This window comes from Calliphora vicina, chromosome 2 (assembly GCF_958450345.1).
Source record: "Calliphora vicina chromosome 2, idCalVici1.1, whole genome shotgun sequence".
Classification (NCBI taxonomy): domain Eukaryota; kingdom Metazoa; phylum Arthropoda; class Insecta; order Diptera; family Calliphoridae; genus Calliphora; species Calliphora vicina.
This window is the reverse complement of record NC_088781.1, coordinates 53,066,743-53,088,298: the sequence shown is the minus strand read 5'-3', so window position 1 is coordinate 53,088,298 and position 21,556 is coordinate 53,066,743. Positions and strand designations below refer to the sequence as shown.

Here is a 21,556-nt window from a genome sequence, read left to right as displayed (position 1 = left end):
TGGACCAGAAAATATAAAGATGTGGCAAAATGTGTTGTGGACGGACGAAACGACCATTAATTTAATTGGTAGTGATGATAAGACATGGGTTAGACGTCCAAAAAATAAAAACGTTTAAACATGGTTCGGGAAATATTATTATATGGGGATGCTTTTCTTGGCATTGCGTTGGTCCAATTTATTGGATTAAAGAAAATATGGATAAGCACTTGTATGTAAATATTTTGGAGAATGTTATAAAGCCAAATGCAGAATGGAATATGCCCTTAAAATGGCTCTTCCAGCAAGATAATGACCCAAAGCACACATCAGGTCTTGCAAAAAAATGGTTTTTATATAACAAAATTCATTTTATGGTATGGCCGTCTCAATAACCAGACTTAAGTCCTATGGAAAATAGTAAAAGACAAACTCGGACCTGAAAAATTTAAAAACAAGGAAGAACTTTGGCAGAAAATTCAGGAAATATGGTATGCAATTTCCCGATCTACATGCGAAAGTTTGTTAAATTCAATCCCCAAAAGATTTGATGCTGTTATTAGAAATAATTGATATTCAACAAAATATTAAGAAAACAACGAATTCTTATGATGATTTTTTATTTTTAATCATTTTAAGACTGATTGATTCCATTTGAATGTCACATATTTTATTTAGTCTTTTAGATTTGACATCGTTTTTAACATAAGAATGTGTTATTTTTTTCTATTTATTGTTTACGTTATGAGCATTAATATATAATGAAAAAAATTTAAATTTTGAAATCAAATTTTGTAGTTTTACCGCTTTAATCGAATTCATATGTAGTGATTCTATTGTATTGTCCGTCACTGTACCCTTGCCACTCATGGTGAAGGGTATAAAAATCACATAAACTTTTGATAAAGCTCAATAATATTCTGGTTACGGGTGCTTTGTAGTGGTTTGCCGGCCTTATCACCTCTTAAGGCCGACTTTCCACTACCCTTGAACGAAAATTTATGTCAAAATTTATGAAAAAAAATATATCTGCTGCATAATGGATGACGAAACGTATGTTCTGGAAAATTTTTCGCAGCTTCCGTGTCAATATTATTACGTTGCTGATGTTCGAGGGAATGTTGTAGAAAAGTTTAGGACCCAAAAGCAGAAAAAGTCCTGGTATGAGAAGCGTCAAAAGAAGCCAAACATTTGTTACAAAGGGCTCTATAAATACCGAAATCTACATCAAGGAATGTAAAAGAGGATGCTTTCATTCATAAGACTTCTTAATGTGTCCACTTATGTTTGGCCTGATTTTGCACCATGTCACTATGGTAAACAAGGTCTTGAGTAGTAAAAGAACAATAATGTGGTATTTGTACCAAGAGAGGCAAGAAGAGTACAAAAAAGGTTTCCAAACATGTGGTAGTTTTTAAACGGATATGAACAAAGTAACAGAAAGCACTATGAAAACTTTAATGAACTATAAAAATAATATTTTTTGTAAGTTGTAATAATAATTTCAATCTAATAAAAGAAAAACAAAACTGTAGGTTTAGTGGTTTCTTTTTTATTAACATTTATGTATGTTATTATTTTTTGGATCTCACTCCTTAGAACTGTTCGTGACCGTGGCCGCTATCACCGAACTGCACTGTTAGGACCATAGATTCTCTCGAATCTTGTCATACTCTGCTGACTGACTACTCCTCCTGACAAAATGCCTCTCTATTGCCGTGGATGATGTATGGTCCCTGTAGGACATCTTACATTATTGGTTCGTTCTTCGTCTTTTCCTTTGTTCTTTATCTGAAAGCTGTAGAATCTATCTATCTTCTACCCTTCGTTCGCTGAACTGCTTTAGGGCTGGATAGTTGACTTGGTCCACTCTGGCCTCAGGATCGGGACTATATTATTCTACCCTTTGACTATGGGCTGACAAAAAACAATTTCTTCGTGGCGCTAGAAATGGGAAATTTTTTTTCCTATTCAGTGAAATTCTAACTGTATTTCAAATTAATTTAGCGAAGAGAAGAGCATAAGCCCAATATATTATTTTGACTACTTTACGACTTGTTGCTGTGTCATCTATATTTGAAGATTTGTTCTGTAAGTGATTACACTCTTCTCTTCAGGATTGGGTTGTAGCATCCAAACACCATTTAAATATTACTCTTTAAACGTGAATGATCGGTGGTCTCGCCACAAAGTAAATTTCCGAATCTTGTCCCGCAAGACTTCATATTTTTGTAAACTTTCATTAGCATTGCGTAGATCTCTTTCACAGTCCTCAACATCTTTGGAATTGATCACATGTTACTTCAGCGGAGGCTGATTGTCGACATAGAGATAGTCAACTCTATCTCCAAGTTAACTGTTATTAATTCTGAGGCTGTAGTCATCAGGAAGACTTCTGAGTGTAAGTCTCAACTATTAAGACACGATAGTCCTCATCTTAAATTCATCTTTGAATACTGTATCAACAGTCATTCTAATAATATATTAGTCATTGCCAAATATTCGAGAAAGAGTTGGATTTCATATCATATTGTAACAAATTTCAATATATAATCATAAAGACTTTTAAACATGTTACAATTTTACAAAATATTTAGCAGCAGAACGAGAAAAGCTATTGAATTTCATTGATTTTTTTTGAACATAAAACGTGCTAAATTATAAAAAAAAAATTCAACAAATAATGCCGATCACTTATCACAAAAATTCAAACAATATCTAAACAATTGCGAAACGCAAACAATTGCGAAATTTTAATTAAACCATTTGAACAAGGTGAAAACAATTTATAAGCCAATCATAATTAAATATAACAAAAATGTATAATTACAATTGAGTGTTTATAATTAAAGGCAGACGTCATGGTTGAAAATTATAATTGTTCTATGTTGTATTTTATTTCTGTAGTTATACAGGGTGTTGCTAGAAGGGAGGAATTTGAATTATGAAAAATTCTAAAGATAGAGTGCAGCCGTTTGTATTTAGAGGTAATATTTTGATCATAAATGTCCATAGAAGTTGTTGTTGTTATGCTATATGAGCTCTTATTTAAAATACAAAGTTTTCGTGTTCTCGCCAACGAGGGATAGTTGTATTAGATCGTTTTATTCCTCGTTACCATTTTCCCAGTTCTTACAACAATCATCATCCGAAAGTAAGTTCTCTAGTCCAGTAAATTGATCCTTGAGTTTCGCCTATATACCGTCCCCCTGCGATCCTGAAGTCAAAATATAAGTGACTGCTACCGGCTGTTTTCGTCTTTAGGAAGAAGGATTCCAGGGCCGAAACTGCTATTCATCTTTCAGACATTCAGGGCAGTTGAGTAGGCGATATTCGATCCCATTCTATTCGTAAAAACATTATTTGCTAGAATCTCTGACTGAATATCACTGATGTGATCTGGAACTTTTTAGGCATTTGGAGACTCAGATTTTGGCAGTACTTGGATCCATCTGAAACAAATTTAGATATAAGCGTCATATATAGTGCTTCACAGCAGGAGAGATGTGAACCATTTTAAACTATCAACAGCCAGAACCTAACAATATCTGAAAAGGCTTACATTTCATTGCGATGTGAAACGTTAGTGGCAGTAGGCTTAATAATAAAACAAGCAACTTGGAGGGTAATCCACCTTTAACTGCATTCCTATATAGCTAATTTTCACCACACCGATGACGAATGATCCTTATGTCAAATTGCTCAGCCATCTTGTCAAGATATGAGTGGCTGTCCTCAGTACGGAGAATTCGACTGTCAAATATTTACGGCAGTTGGAGACATCTGTAAACAAATACAGGTATGAGTCGTGTTTCACAACGACTCCATTCTGATCCATTAGTACCAAGAATTTGACAACGACCGAAATTTCTTCTTTTCATGGAGAAGTACCACGTAGACGAGATTATCGTCACCTCTTTTCCTATAAAATTCAGTGGCTGTAGGTTTAAGTGTATAACTAGCACCACCGTATATGGAGGATAATCTCTCCATCTTCAGTTGCATTTTTATATATGTAGCTCCTAACCGATAACCTAAAACAGGAGAATCGGACGAATAATTGTAGTTTAGACCGAGTGAACAATCGTTGATGCCAGTCTCAGCTCTATTCAATGGCTCTTTTGCAGGAGTGAATATCGACTATTAATTTATTTTCTCGTTAGATTCAGTTTAGAGCTCAACACTCAGGAACTTTGTACATTATTGTAAAGGGCAGAAGCTACGTTTTGTTAAGATGTCTTTGCTTTACCTAATTTGGACAAATGGATTGAAAAGAATCCTGTTTTTGTCTAGCTTTAGAGACAAACTCCATACAGAGAAACAGATTCGTAATAGCAAACGAATTTGTTGCAATCGAATGACTCTCCACTTTAGTAACTGAATTTTACGGTTGCGGCTACAAAACATTAGAAGGTGTAATAAAAGTTTGGTTGTTGCAACTGAAGTTCTTCTTTATCAACTGACTTTCTGAAGAATCGAAAAATTCGAAAAATTCAATTGACAACAAATTCGGTTGCTATTACGAATCGGTTTTATCTGTGCAATTAAATAAGTGGTGTTCTTCTATAGACAAGCGGTTAAAATTAAAAGAACCCAAAACTAATGATACAATCATATTCCAAACTCATGATATAATCTGCTATTATTGGGAGTATGTCTTTCTGGCAACATTTGGATTCCGAGCCCTGTGATGCTCTGGCCAAATTCGGTGCAAAAATGAATTCCTTTTATAGCTTTCAAGCTGCATTTCAGACATACAAAATCGTCTTTCAAGATCTCTTAGCTTCAATTCATATTGTTACGTTTTAACCTTTTCAAAACGTTTGGTTTATTTCCTTTAAATAAAATTGTAACAACTCTTTATTTATTTAAAATGTACAACAGAATTAAAAAGTCACTCAATGTTTTTTTTTATACACGTTTATAAATTCTCAGAAATACAGGCACTTTATAATGTATACGAATTCACTTGAGAAATACAGCACACTTTAACACACTCAGTTGATGTTTATTCAAATAACGTCTCTGATAAACTGACTCACGACTGCAACCTCTGCCAATATTTATAACACTGCCATCTGCACTCCAGATTATTCTTTAACCGTCAAAATTCGAATATTCTAGATCTTACTAATACATACGCCATCTGTGGTGTACTTTCAACAATGTTCTTTAACTGAATATTCGAATTCGAATACAGCGTTGCCAACTTACGATCAAATCAACTGAAAGCTTTTATTTAATAATGCCCACAGATATGTTAGAGTTTGTTATTACAGCACTGTTATTTAAAAGCATTATGTATGCTACTTTTAAATCAGCCCTTAAAATCGTTCTATTTGAATTCAAGTACAATTTCGTAACAATATGAATCCCAATTTCACTTGAGTTCGACAACAATCTTCCTGGAGTCCAATTCTGGGTCTTCAAACTTTTTTGGCTGACCTTGGCGATCTTTGTCTTCCGTGTCAAAATCACCGCTTCTGAACCAAACTAACCATCTCTCCCACGTTGAAACCAATAATATCCTGAGTCGATAACGCCATAATTATCGCGTCTAGAAGGATGTTGTTGAACGTATCCTCGAATGACATTACACTCAGCACATTCCACCGGTCATCCGGTTTCTGCTATTTATTTTGAAAGTTATATCCAGGGCTCCGGAGTTCTGAACCCAATTTGTCCATTTTGAAGACTGAATGATCATTACATTAAGTGGATTACTCTTAAAGAGGATTTAGTGAAAATTAATGCAAATCAGAAAAAAATATTTTAATTTATAAAATCTACCATTAAAATGGAATTATTTTTGAAACACTCTGTACAAATAGGTTTGAAAATAAAGCACAAAATATCATCATACAACAACAATTAAAAACAAACAACAATAATATATGATATACTAGACATACCGCCAGGTGGATTAAATATAACAACCAAAGGAATTTAACAAAATCTAAAAAAAAAAAATAAAAGACGAACGAACAACTATAAAAACAATTTAAAAATTAAATCTGATTTTTCAAAAAAAAAAACCAACAAAAAACCGTCTTTTATAATCTATAGACATCCGGTAAAAATCATTCGAGAAGAAAATGCGTGAAAAAATATATAAATTTTATTTCTGTCAATAAAATATCACAATCATACATAATATTTGTTATTATTCTTGCAGTTGTTGTTGTTGCTGTTTCGACAAAAAGCAATAACAAATAAATGAAAATAAATATCGTATCTTATGCCTGTTACACTCTCTCTCTCTCTCCATATAACTCTTTCTCTCTCCTTCTATCTCGTCAGATCTCTTTCGATTTATTTTGTTTGTTGTTTGTTGAACAAAAAATTAAAATGAAAATTAAATTTGAAAAAAAAACAATATTAATTTTGGCTGTTTTCCAATCAACTTGGTTATTTCTATCTGAAAAAGCAAACAAAAAACAACAAATTTTGTTCTGCATGTGAAACCGAAAATATAAGAAATTTCGTCAAAAAAATATACTACAAATTATCAGAAAATAAAATAAAATAAAAACAACAAATCGGTAAATAATTAAATACTAAAAAAGTACGGGTAGAACCAGAAAAAGGAATGCAGAGAGAAAAAAAATAAATAAATAAAATAAACAACACACTTTTATTCTAATTTTTGTTGTTGCTACTTTTAAATATACTAAAATATAATCCAACAATGTAAATAAATTATTATTATATTTTTTTCGTACTCTACAACAATTTAAGCAAATTAGTTGTTGGCAACAGCTGGAATCTAATAAAATAAATATTTGAAAAATTAATTGATTTTGAATTTGGGAATTTCAAAATGCCGTTCAATTAAATTGTGTTATGTGTTATTTAATGTGTTTGCCAATTAAATAATTTATTTTAATTATTGTAAATTATTTTACTGAAATTAATTTAAACTTAATTCACTTTTAAATGAAAATATTGAATTTTAGAAAAATATTTTGAGAGATTTTATATTGATTAAATATTTTTAATATCAAAATAAGTATAAAACTGTGTGTAACTTTTCTAGTCATGGAAATATAACCATATACGGACACCATTACGTGATAAACGACCAAAAAAAACCGGTGCCTCCCAGTTATGCCCAATGATCCCCCAAACATTTGGAGTCTCGGTGTCATTTTTGCAAAAAAGTGATAATTTTCTCAGGCTCATCTTGCAAACAGTTTTTACTTATGATTTACTCTCTAAGGCAAAGTTGTTGCTCTTGTCATAAAGAACACAAATATATAAAATAACAAGTAAGAAAGTATGGTCGGTCAAGCCCGACCATATAATACCCTACACTAAGTAAAAGAGCAAATACATTTTTCTTTTAAAATTTCAATAATTTATATTTTTGAGTGATTTTCGGAAGTGGGCCTTATATGGGGGCTATGACCAATTATGGACCGATCACCATGAAATTAGGTCGTGTGATTTATGTCTATATGAAAGTTTACTATGTTGAATTTTGTGAGTATACCAACATTTTTAAACGATTTATGCACGTTAAAGTGATTTTCGGAAGCGGGTCTATATGGGAGCTGTGACTAATTATGGAGCGATCGTGACATGAATTTTGTATATATAAAACTTATTTGGAGCGAATTTTGTGTAGATACATGTATAAATTAAACATTTATGACCGATAAAGTCCAATTTCGGGAGGACATTTGTATGGGGGCTAGGTGAAATAATGGACCGATTTCAGCCAGTTTCAAAATTATATGTACCAAATTTTATCAAAATATCTTCAAAATTGCGACCTGTACTCTGCGCACAAGGTTTACATGGACAGCCAGCCAACCAGCCAGCCAGTCAGACAGACGGACATCGTTTAATCGACTCAGAAAGTGATTCTAAGTCGATCGGTATACTTTAAGGTGGGTGTTAGACCAATATTTTTAGGCGTTACACACATCTGCACAAACGCATAATACTCTCCCCACTATGGTGGTGTAGGGTATAAAAATCATCTTCAAGATCAAAATCGCAAAAAATTTTGTTTCACTATGTAATGCTACAATGTTTTGCCCTTTTCCTGGAATGTCCAATGGCCTTTATTGCGCTAAACAGCCTTTTCAGATATGTTCCGGTTTAGCATATATATTTTATGTTCTATACCTTGCCAGGGGAACTTTATTTCTTGTCTCTCTATATATTGTTCATTTCTCATGATCATAAACATAGAAATATTTTGTATGGATTCTAGATAATTTTCCTTCAACAACTTATACTTATGTTAAAAACACAATCATGATTTATGGATGCGAGACCTGGAATACAGCTCCTCGCGACAAAAGCTCTTTGCAGATTTTGGTTAACAGGTGTTTGCGTAGAATTCTAAAAATATTCTGGCATAATAGACAACAATTGACATTGAAATACGAAGGCGAAAATGGATTTGGATTAGACACACCCTAAGGAAAGAGCCTGTTGACATAGCGCGTCTTGCAATCGAATGGAATTCTCAATGCAGTCGTAGAAGATTACGTCCTTACGTGTCTACTCCATGTAGTAGACAGGCTAACAAGGAAGTCGAGATGTCAAGGTAATGTTAGGATGAAATCAAGAAGCTTGCAACGAATAAACCAGAATGGAGATGATTTGTTTTGTTATAGTAACTAATGGATCTGATCGGAATGAAATTTGCACGGTTAGTCGTATTGGATAGTAATTCAGACACAATTTTTCAATAAGATCGGTCAAGAACTCTCTGAGTTAGATATTTATTTTGATAGATATCCCACTCGCATCCCACTAAGCGACCAAAAAGCTCATGAAGGAAAATACCTAAGCTTTCTTTTGAGAAAAAACGGCCTATTTTGAAAAGAAAATCAAAAAAGTTTTTGATATTAGAATTTTTTTTTCATTTAATTTTTTATTTCGAAAGGTTGAAGAAATAGCTATCTAAACTATTAGGGATATATTTTGCTAAGAACAATAGGTAATAAGCTACTCGCATGAGAAAATACAGCTTTTTGGCCAAAAAGTCAAATTTTTACCACCTCGAACTCAGAGAGTTCTTAACTGATCAAAATTTGTTTCACTTGACATGAAAGTTCTTATGGGAGTTCTATTTCAATGAAATGAGATCTTAGTTTTAGTTTCTTTAGTTTTTGACATGTTGGTTCAATGCCAACCCATCATGGATAGTTTTTCAACCTTTAACATCCTTTGTGGTCTAATATCAGAACAGAAAAATCAGATGGCAGAATATGCCTTTCAACGTTTTAATGCCTTCACTAGTTGTCTCTTCCTCAGCTAAAAATAAAATTTGTTTGTTTCATTCTTCATAAAAGAACAATTACTCTCTATATTTGACTAAAGAGATAGTTACCCTTCATACACATTAATATTGTGCCTCCACAGCATTGTCTTACTGTAAGATATTCAATATTTGTTTTATTCTGGATGTGAAGTCGCTGATCATTGTATTTGGCCCGGCATTAATCCAGCCGACAGCTAAAGCCACTTCGTCTCTTACCAGTTTATCGATTGGTTTTACTAAACAACTGGTAATAACTTGTTTCGATATGATTTTCATATACATAAGTATTAAACATTACACTCCTTATCAAAAGAATACCAAGTAAAACGTAATTTACATAACTGCTGAAGCTACATTTCATTCTTCAACTTTCTTCCAACTGCAAATTCTAGATGTGATATCCAGTATCATCAGTATTCTTCCCCCTTAATGGGGACCCAACCACTTTAGATGGTAGGAATAAATTACATTAGCTTCATAGTCATGGTGTCATCTTTTGTATCTACAAATGTCGAAATCTGAAAGCTTGTCAAAAACAGTTCTTACCATTTTCAATTTATGAATCAATCAATGAATCTGACTATAAATCCCTTCCTAAAATCACTGAATAGCCTGGCTGTAAAGTTGCCCCAGAATATGGTGTTGGGACAAATTGCTTCCTACTAATAGCGACTTTCTGTATCTATTACAGGACTGTTCGCTTGGAAATGCGGACTTGCCATAAATTCGCGCAAAATGGATCAAGGAAATACAAGATACCTGACTACCATCTTTTTGAACAAAACCGAGATCAATCTATCGACAAGACCAGTAGGATGAAGGTGTTGCCCCAGATCATTCACTGGGTCAACACTGCAATTGGTAGTCAGATTCTTCAGTATGGGGTATCGTTTGGTGGCCAGCTTTGAAGAAAATGGCAATTGAAAGATTCTAGGTACTGAAAGTTTAGAATAGATGGTGGATTATCTTCTTGAGATGCTATATAATCCATATATGATGTAATAGCTTACTGGGATGATTGGCAAAATATTGGTACTGGCATCAAAAAAAGTGTATCCTTGAATGAAATGCCAATTATGAAAGCAATATTCAGCTACTTAAAGTAAAAGCTTACAAAAATATAGCAAAGAAGCAGTAAAGTAAGGGAAACTTTTGTAATTCTTATTTTGAAAATAATAACAACTGGTTTATGAGGCTCAAATTTTTGGCAGGTTACAGGGAGCCTTAACTGGTTACATGGAGCATTAACTTTCACATAGTTGGCCTTAAATTATACGCTCGTAAGGTTATGTGGTATACTCCACGAATGTCAAACTCACATATTTGAAGAAGACTGGCAGTTAAGGAAACGAATGCCAGTCGAAACGTCATTGCAGCCATGGAATCATTCATGAGCAAGAAAGCTGGCGCTTATCTCTTAATAAATGGTTGGATCATTTGGGTCCTGGAGCACAGGCAAATACAGGGGAGCTCGATGAACTTGACACCCGAAAATCTTGGGTGTCACTTTTGACACCCAACACACGCTACTGCAATCACGCATAAAATGCGAAATAGGAACAAGGTCCTCAAGGCACTAGCCGGCAGTACTTGGGGTATGGACAAAGAAACCTTGCTAGTTACTTACAAGACGATTGGTCGGTCAGTGCTCAACTATGCTGCTCCAGTGTGGTCGCATTCGTTGAGAGATACCCAGTGGAGAAATTTTCAAAGCTGTCAAAACGCAGCCTTAAGCACAGTCACAGGATTCCTTCAAATTACCTCTGAACAGCACCTTCACGAGGAATCCAAGTTTCTACCGGTCAAGGAACACAATGTCATGTTGACGCAACAGTTCCTTCTGGGAAGTCACCGGAGAAGTCATCGAAACTTCAACATCACACAGTTGGAGTCTCCCCCGAGGCATGTCAGAGAGGACCTACAGAAATACGAGGAGAGCATACAGAAGTATGCAGGATCCATTTAATCGCCGCTCGTGTATGACAGTTTTGAACGATATTCACAGAGACGCCATCCATTCCGCGGTAGCAGGATACCGTATGAATGTCGTACTTGGAGGTCGCCCACCACCGGTCCCGCATAAGCCGAACCGTCCTCAACTTATGTCCAGCATGTGGCCAGGGTCCTCATGACATCCTCCACATATTCAATTGTCCTATGGATTTATGGACTCATCCTGTTCACGTAACACAATTTCTTGGACTTGAACAACATTCAGAACCCCCTGATTGAATATTGTAATTGTTTATGCTGCTACAACAACAACATTGATGATAAATCGCAGCGATTTTATTTCTATATTTTTTTAAATAGTTTCGCTAACAAAAAAATAAGTTGCAGCGATTTATCGCACGAAATATTGTCTATATAAATAGGCTCTAAGATCGAACTTAAATCGGAGTTGGATAGATGTGATCGAGGAGAACTTCTTACATCATAATAAATGATCTTTAAATGGGCTGTCTTTGATGAACTGTCTGACCTATCGAACTGGACACTACCATTCGGGTTTCATCTGTTTTGGAATGTGTGGGTATACCAATCACTCTAGCAAATTCATTTACAAAAAGCACATGCAATTTGTTTTTGTTTATGTTGGCTGGAGCAGTCAAATCTGCATGTTGTTTTTGTTGCTTTTACGTTTGTTGTAGTATTCGCCGCAACAAACACTATTGAATTTGATAGCTTCAATATCCAAACAATAATAATCAGCTGACCAGTTGAACAAATGAATGAAATCAATTCGATTTGCTAAAATATTCCAGATGTGGGAATAAGATCGATGATGACAACATTGAATGCAAATGATTTCCTTGTAATTTGATTCCTTTTCACAAATTAAAAAATTGTTAATTACTAGTAACATCATAAAGTACATAATTTATTTGTGCTAAGACGAATCATGTCTTTGATCTTTCCCGGTAATAATCTTTTTTTGGCTGTCATTTTGTTTAAGGTTTCGAAACAATATTTTCATTTATCTGTTTCTCATCGATACAACACAAGTCATTGCTTTATAAACCTTCCCATTTATCTTCCGCCCAAGAAAAATAAACTTTTTTTTGTTTATTCGTATTTTCTTGACAATTTTTCTCTTACTCTATGTCTAACTCTCTCTGTTTCTGCTCAAACAAAAATTTGAAAAATTTTAAAAATAATGAAAAACCAAGTGAAATGAATGAAATTATTTAAAATACATTGTGTAATATTAAAAGGTGTATACACAAACAAAAATGGACTAAAATATTTTAACAAATTCTTTTACAAATTGCTGGTAAAGTTTTCTAAAAAAAAAAATAATTTAACTACAAGTTCAATGTCGGCATAAAGAATGCAACACTTTACATGTCAACGAAATTTTTTGGTTTTTATTTTGTGAATTTCAAACACAAAATAATTTTCTTGAGTGTATGAATAGGAATGTAACGAGTTATTTTGGTAAAATTCTAATGTTAGTTCAATATTTTAATGAAAATCTATATTTTGATTTAAAAAATATTTTTAAATCTTTCATTAGTGGAAATTCTTTTTTTTTGATTTATTTTTCTTTTCATTTTCATTTCATTTTGAAAATCTTTAAAAAACAAATTGTTGCAGTCCTTAAACGAAAATTTTTCTTGTTGCTTTTTGTGTTTTAAAAAATGATTTGCAAATAAAGCACAGCTAAAAAAAATTCAATTTGTTCTCAATATTTTAGTTGGTCTGAGCACACGGGCGTGAAGTGATTAAATAGAAAATTCGGAAAACATGAAATAATTTCGTCAGCAAAATTTTTCAAAACATTTGTTGTGTATTTTTATCCACATATCTAGTGAATTGTTTATTATTTTTGTGTAAAAAATACTTGTTCAAAATTGTAATTATTTAAAGAAAGTGTTTCATTTTCTTTAGAAAAATAAATGATTATAGTTAACTAAAATAACAACGAAAATCTAAAAATAATTAAATCGTAGTTGGCCGGCCAATTGATAAAAAGAAAAAAATATTTCAATGACCTTGGGCTAAAAAAAAAATAATTTAGAAAAATTAAAAAAAAAAATAAAAATAATTTAAAAAATAAGAGAAAACCAAATATTATTGAAATTATTGTGTATTGTGCTGTGATGAAAAACGGACGGAAATGCCTTCAAACAAAAAACCCAAAGCAAAATTGTCGCATTCAGTTTAATTTAGCTTTTTGAAAAAAAAAATAAATTTCTTTAAATGCCCCTTATATTCCTTCGTATCTATAAATTTTTGTTCGTTCCATTCGTTTTATTTTTATAAAATTTTATAATTTTTCTTTTTATTGCAGTTTGTGCAATAAAATATTGTCGTCAACAAAAAAATTTTTATTTTATTTTTATATATTCATCGCACAAAAATTCTTTTGGAAAGTGTCACTTTTAGGAGTGTGTCTACATATATAAGATTTTGAAATTAACAAAAAAGAAAATATATAAAAATTATAATTAAAAAAAAAAAATGTTGGAACATTTGTTTCTGACGGCTGGTTTAATATATGTTTTTTCATAATATTTCGCTATTCCAAGGTATGTTTTCTTGAACTTGAATAATATAAAAACAATTTCATTGTGTTATTTGAAATGTTAATTTTTTTAAAATTAAGTTGTTTAAACTAAATATTTAAGTTTATATATAAAAGAAATTAATCATTTAACCAAACAAATATCTAAAATTAAATATTGGTTGATACTGGATTATATTGCATTAGATTCTAATGATAAAATCATTGTATTAAACACTTGATCGAGAAGATATGCCTTCTAGTCATGTGGACGGATTTGCCTTAAGTCCTACCCGAAGTTGGGGGGTGTATTCAAACATCCAACCCGTTGGCTAGTGGCCAGTCCAATATGTCAGAAAAATCATCGAGGACAGCCGATCCCATAACGATAATTTGTATTCAATATTGTCACCATTCATCTTATTTTCACTGCTCCCACCTAAGTTCAGTCGTAGTTTGCAAAAGTGCAATGTTATACCCACACTTTCCAAAACTGAGGGAAACCGAAAGGTAGTGTTCATTTCGATAGCTCAAACTGTTCATTGAAGACAGCCCACCACATGCAGATCATTTATTTCCTCGCAAACTTAAGCAGTATTCAAGGTTCTCCTCAATCTCATCTCTTTAGCAACCGAGCTTCAGTTGCGTTGTCAGTTGGCTAAATGATATTACGGATGGCAACTGGCAGCTATCATTTCTATTGCCAAATTTGCAACCAGAAATTTGTTGTTGCCCTTTGGCAACTCAATTGAAGTTCGGTTGCCAACCTCAATCAACCCATAAGTTTCGTCTAGTGCTAGTTAGTTCATTCGCCTATATATCTATGTGCTCCAGGTGCCAAATAATCCAACTTTTTGTTAGTGATAACCGCCATTCAATGGCTGTCTTCGTGATCAGGATTCAGGATCCAAATAATCCAATCCATTCAATAGTTGTCTTCTTGATTACATCATATACAGAGCTTAAACTTTCTAAAACTGATGGAAACCGAAAGTTAGTGTCCAGTTCGATAGCTCAAACAGTTCATTGAATACAGTCCACCACATGCAGATCCTAAATAAATATTCCAACTTTTTCCTAGGTGATAAACGGACACAGTCCAGCGTCTTATACTAATTTGAAGGAAGCCTGCGACTGTGCTTAAGGCTGCGTTTAGACAGCTTTGAATATTTCTCCACTGGGTATCACTCAACGAATGCGACCACACTGGAGCAGCATAGTTGACCACTGACCGACCAATCGTCTTGTATGTAACTAGCAATGTTTCTTTGTCCATACCCCAAGTACTGCCGGCTAGTGCCTTGAGGACCTTGTACCTATTTCGCATTTTATGCGTGATTGCAGTGGCGTGTGTTGGGTGTCAAAAGTGACACCTAAGATTTTCGGGTGTCAAGTTCATCGAGCTCCCCTGTATTTGGCTAGCGTCTTATACATAGACTAGCGGTTTTTTGAATATGTCGTCCTTACGCCCTTCGGAATTTGACCTATTTTTTTTTATAAAAATTTCAAATTTGGGCCACATGTTCTAAAATCCCAAAACTGGGATCAAAAAACTGAAAGCAGTTCTGGTAACATTGATGAGTTACCTATTTATCCCTAAAGTATTTTCCCAGGCCCGAAGGAAATGTGGACATTAGAGCAAAATTGTAAAAATACCATTTTTGGGATCTTCTCTCCAATTTTTATTAATTGCGGGATTCCCTTTTAACTTTTGACAAGTTTTTTTTTTCATTTTCTTATTTAGAATGACACATTTAAAAAACGTTAAAACATATTTATTGAGATTCTAAAACGAAAATTTGCATCAAAATTTTAATAGGATTGCAAATATTAGGTACTATTTGATCCACATTTATTTCGAATTATTTTTTTTTTGTTTAGATAATTTATTTTTTGGTCTTACAAAAACAAAATTCAAGTCAATATCTCAATTTAAAACATTTTACTTCAAAAATATTGCACTTTCAATTCAATTTTTATTAATTAAACTAAAATGAATTCAGTTTTGTTTTTAATCATTTACAAACTTAATCCTAATAGATTTGAATTCAAGAAAAATTTAATCATTCAATACACTTGTAAATATATTTTGTAATGGATTTGAATTAAAGAATATTTTAATGATTCAATAAGGAATTAATTCTATTAAAAATTAATTATCAAATGAAATAATTCAATATATTTAAAGTACAATGGAATTAAGCCTATGAATTATTTCGTAAATGACTAATTAACGCAATGTTTAAGAGATAAAATTTAATTTGATTTTAAAAATGGAATTAAGAAGTACAATGGAATTAAGCCTATGAATTAATTAAAAATAAATTTTTATCGCAATGGTTTAGAGATAAAATTTCGAATTTCGAAAATGGAATTAATCATTTCGTTCGAACCTTTCCTGCCGACTTATACATAGACTCTCTTATACTTAACCCCATTTTCTCAATATCTGGTTAGTGTTTATCGTGACGATATACTGACAGTTCTCCTACAAAAATGAACTTAATTGAAAGTATATCGTTACGAAAAACGATAAAAAGAGATTGAGAAAATGAGGGTTAGTTAGATATATTATGATACTTTAATATCTATTTTAAATAGGGAAATCTATAATTCCTCTGATTTTAAAGATTTTAAAATACGGGAAGACAAGCGAAAAATTTGGCAATTTACCAAGAATTTAAGAATTTTTTAGTTAAATAGAATCAAATTTATTATGAAGAGTTTTTTTTATTTACTTTTATATAGTTTTTCCAACGTCGAATCATGCGAATCTGGAATAATTCTAAAAATACAAAAGAATTTTAATTAAAACAAGTAAAAGAGCTATATTCGGCAGTGCCGAATCTTTTATACCCTTCACCAAATTATACTTCAAAATACAAATTTTAAATATTTTTAGGTAAACAAAATTTATTTTTTTTCCAAATATGTTTTTTTAATTTTTTGTAAAAAAAAATTTTCGAATTATTTTAATTTTTTTTTAAATTTAAAAAAAAAATTATTGTTTCGGGTTAAAAAATATTTTTTCCAATTTTGACCCATTGTAGGTCCAACTTACTATGGTCTTATATACCTACGTCGTTGCAAAGGTCTTTGAAATATCTATCACTAGTTGACCCGACCGGCTTCGCCCGGTAGCATTTACTAATGTTAGTTCTTCAAGTTTCACCTTCTTATTTATTTGCAAATAAAATATCTAAATTTGTACTGCATACTTTAGGGAGCTTTTTTATTACAGTTGACTAAACTCAAAAAAAAAAAATCCGAGTTTTACCCGGAATTTTTTCTTTAGAAACCATCTCCAGAAAGTTTTGAATCGAATAAAAAAAAATCAGCCAAATCGCTCCAGCCGTTCTCACGTGATGCCATTACATACATGGACCATTTCATTTTTATATATATAGATTAGATATCCATATTGTCTATATTAATGACTTAGACCCCTTTCACACTAGGCAATTTAGTTGCGCAAGATTTGGATCCCGAAGATATCTGGGGTATTCACAAAATTGATTTCAACAGACAGACGGACATGGCTTAATCGACTCCGCTATCTATAAGGATCCAGAATATATATACTTTATAGGGTCGGAAAATTATATTGTGGAAATTACAAACGGCATGACAAAATTATATATACCCTTCTCACAAAGGTGAAGGATATAAAAATATATTTTTAATATTGACCCATAATAATAAATATATGATAGGAGATACAAAAGTTTAATGAATGAAACATTATTCATTCCATACCAAATATTTATTGCGAAAGTGTGTCTTAATTTATTTAAGAATAAAAAACATTAATAGAATGTATATAATATAAAAAATATGTACCAAGTTCCTAAAAATACTCGTGCATAGAAATTAAAAAAATGTTTAATGGGTAAATATAGTGTTAATACACATACATGTTGCTTTTCACTCCACCGACCTTGGCCAGCAGTAATGTTGGCCACTTTCAATATAAAATGTTCATATTTATTATTGAATGAATGAAAAATGTGCAGATCATGAACAGTGTATGTATGTACACAATCTATTGAAATCTTACTTGCGAATGGATGGGATATAAATGTTTAAAAACATTTTTTTAGCATTAGAATTTTTTATTCAAGACAATATTAATAACAATAAAAAAACATGAATATTTATAATAAAGATTTTAATTGTTATAGCGCCTTTTTTTACTTATTATTTTCTAAGATAAATTGATGACAGAAATGTTTTAAAGACTTTGAACTAAAATGAACATGTTTGTTTATTTGCTTTTTTTTATTTACAGATTAATTGCAAAAAAAAAGATATTAGATTTTATTTGTATGCGAAACAACAAGAAGAAAATTAAACAAAACGACGACGTTATCTGTTGCACTTGAAGAACAAATCAAAGAAATATGGATCAACCACTTATAGTGCAGGCCGAATATTCCTTTAAGGGTGGCAACAATGATGAATTGTGTTTCAAAAAAGGTGATCTAATCACGGTGACACAACGCGAAGAAGGTGGCTGGTGGGAGGGTACACTCAACGATAAGACTGGCTGGTTTCCCAGCAATTATGTTATGGAATACAAAGCACCTCTACCCATCACAGACTCAATAAGACCACCCGAGGAGATCCAAGAATATAGATCGGTTGTGCTGAAGGATCTATTGGATTCGGAAAGAGCACATGTTGCAGAGATACAGGGTTTATTGGAGAACTTTTTGGAACCACTGCAGCAAACACAAATGTAAGTCAATCATGCCTTTTCTTATATTTTTTTTAATCTCACACATTTTCTTACCCCCCCCCCCCCCTTACAGACTCAATGCAGATGAGTATGCTCAATTAATGTGCAATTTTGTCGAGGTTGTCAAGACACACGAAGAGTTACTTACACAAATGGAAGAGTGCAACGATCGTGTGGGCAAATTATTTCTTAATAAGGCACCATATATGAAACAAGTACATCAAGCCTATTGTGCACAACATCCCAAAGCCATTGTTATTTTAGACAAATACAAGTGTGTATAAAAACTTGAAAATTAAATACCTCAAAATATTCTAAGCTAATGTCTTTTTCTTTTGTTAAAACAGAGATGAATTGGAGAAATATATGGAACGTCAAGGTGCTGCCACTCCCGGTCTTTTAGTACTCACCACGGGTTTGTCAAAACCATTTCGACGCTTAGACAAATACTCGGCCATGTTGCAAGAGTTGGAGAGACACATGGAGAGCAGCCATCCCGATCGTGGTGATACCCAACGTAGTGTAGCGGTTTACAAAGATATTGCTGTAAGTTATTGAAGTGAGTTTTCTGAATATTTATAACTCTTGTTTATTTATTTTATGTAGGCCACCTGTTCTGCTACCAGACGACAAAAGGAATTAGAACTACAAGTATTGACTGGTCCTGTACGTGGCTGGCAGGGCCAAGAGTTGAGCTCATTGGGAGAAATTATACACATGGGCAGTGTAGCAGTTGGCTCTGATCATCGTGATCGTTATTTTGTTTTATTTCCACAAACGTTGCTTATATTAAGTGTCAGTCAAAGAATGAGTGCCTTCATTTATGAGGTAATTTTAAAAATATAATTTTTGAATTTATAAGAAATTAATTTATTTATAAAAAAACTTTTTAAAATTGCCTATTTTCATAGGAAAATTTTAAAATTTCTATAGAAAAATATTAATAATTTGACTATTTCTATAGAAAAATTTTGAAAATTTATTTTTATAAAAAAAAATTTTTAATTTTTATTATAGAAAAATTATCAAAAATTTTACTATTATAGACATTTTTTTTAAATTTCAGAAAAATTTTCTCTTTTTATAGATTTTTTTTTTAATTGTACTATTTTTATAAAAGAAAAATTTAAATATTTTTATAGATAAATTTTCAAAATTTTACTGTCTTAAAATTATCAAAATTTTACTTATAGAAACTTTTTTCAAATTTTATAGAAACAATTTTCTCTCTTTATAGAATTATTGTTTAAAATTTTAATATTTTTTAGAAAAAATTTCAAAATTTTACTTTTTATAGACAAATTTTATTTTTTTAATATTGTTATAGATAAATTTTAATGTTTTTATAGAAACATTTTCGAAATTTCACTATTTTAATAGAAACGTTTTCAAAAGTGGACTATTTTAATAGAAACATTTTGAAAATTTTACTTTTAATAGAACCATTTTCGAAAATTTTTTTTACAAACACTTTCAAAATTTTACTATTTTTTATCGATCATCTCAAAAACAGTTTTTCACCACAAAAACTGATTTTCACCTCAAAAACTGTTTTCCACAACAAAAACAGTTTTTCATCTCAAAATCGCTTTTTCACCTTCAAAACATATTTTCACCTCAAAAACAGTTTTTCACCACTTAAACATATTTTCACCACAAAAACTGATTTTTACCTCAAAAACTATTTTTCTCCATAGAAATAAATTTTCACCTCGAAAACCGTTTTTTTTACCACAAAAATTGTTTTTCATGCACTCTTTATAGAAACTTAAATTTTTTTTTATAAAAACATTTTAAAAATTTTACTATTTTTATGGAAATACTTTCATTTTCAGAAATTTTTTGCGTTAAACTTTAATTTTTTACATTTTTATTTCTTAAAATTAATTTTTTTCATACAAAAACTTTTCAAAATTATTTTTTTTCAACAAAACTGGAATTTAATTTATTTTGTTTTTAGACATTCCATTTTGATATTTTTCATTTTCTTTTGTTTGACATTTTAGGGAAATTATAATTGAGAACATACTTTCTAATAATTGTACCTGGTTGATTCTGCCATGATTTTAACATAAACATTTTTAAAATTTGAGAAGAAATATTTTCGAATTTTTACTATTTTAATAGAAACTTTTCAAAATTTCACTATTTTTATAGCAACATTTTATTAGTTTTATATAAATTTTTTTTTCGAAATTTTACTTTTTTAATATTTACTATTTTAGTAGAAATAAAGAGTGAGCCAAATAAACTTATACTTGTATTAAGTTAAATAAAACTTAAACCGTTCAATATAAAAATTGTCAAAAATACGCTAATTTATTCACGTGCCTTTTTTCCATAGTGACATGATGCCAAATCAGTCCTTAAATATGAAGGCTGTTTTATGAAAGGTAAAGGCCGTTTTTGTAGACACTCCATAATATATATTTCTGTGTTTACCGTGTCTGATGTCACAAATGATTGGCTTCTTTTGCCACAACTGCAAATGTCTTGCCACACAAGAAACATCTTGGCGAATTTTGTTTGTTTTTTGTCCTGTACATTAGCTCGTCCATCAGCCACATGCAAATTTTGATCCAGAGGTTGTGAAAAGTCTACCAGAACATAAGTTTCATCATAAATCAAACAACAGGTGTATTTTTATATCCTTCACCTTCGTAAGACGGGTATATATAAGTTTGTCATTCCGTTTGTAATTTCCACAATATAATTTTCCGACCCTATAAAGTATATACACCCAGGTCTCGTTTTATGCGTTCCAGAAAAAATCGTATAAATTGAATTCGCATAACACGATACTCTAGATTCATATAAAAACTAAAGATTCGTCCAAAATTTTGAAAAATTGCACAAATTCAAATTTTAATTAAAATACCAAATAAAAAAATCAACAAAAATATATATATATTTCATTTACTTAAACAGAAAATGATCCAAAAAATTAACTTAAAACATTTTTTAAGGAAATTCTGTAAATATGTATGATTAATATGAATCACTGAATAATTGTCTGCACCTGAGTGTATATTCTGGATCCTTATAGATAGCG

General features: G+C 31.5%; 1 protein-coding gene across 2 annotated transcripts in view; it reads left to right on the top strand.

Moving 5' to 3' along the window:
• The window catches only part of LOC135949853 (uncharacterized), a 70,011-nt gene that overhangs the window by 6,134 nt on the left and 42,321 nt on the right, over positions 1-21,556 (top strand). For both annotated transcript variants that reach the window (XM_065499300.1, XM_065499301.1), the window contains exons 2-5: positions 18,055-18,504; positions 18,578-18,778; positions 18,852-19,050; positions 19,111-19,332. In XM_065499300.1, the coding sequence (XP_065355372.1) occupies positions 18,167-18,504; positions 18,578-18,778; positions 18,852-19,050; positions 19,111-19,332 (960 nt within the window). In that variant the 5' untranslated portion in view covers positions 18,055-18,166. The remainder of the gene's footprint in view (positions 1-18,054; positions 18,505-18,577; positions 18,779-18,851; positions 19,051-19,110; positions 19,333-21,556) is intronic.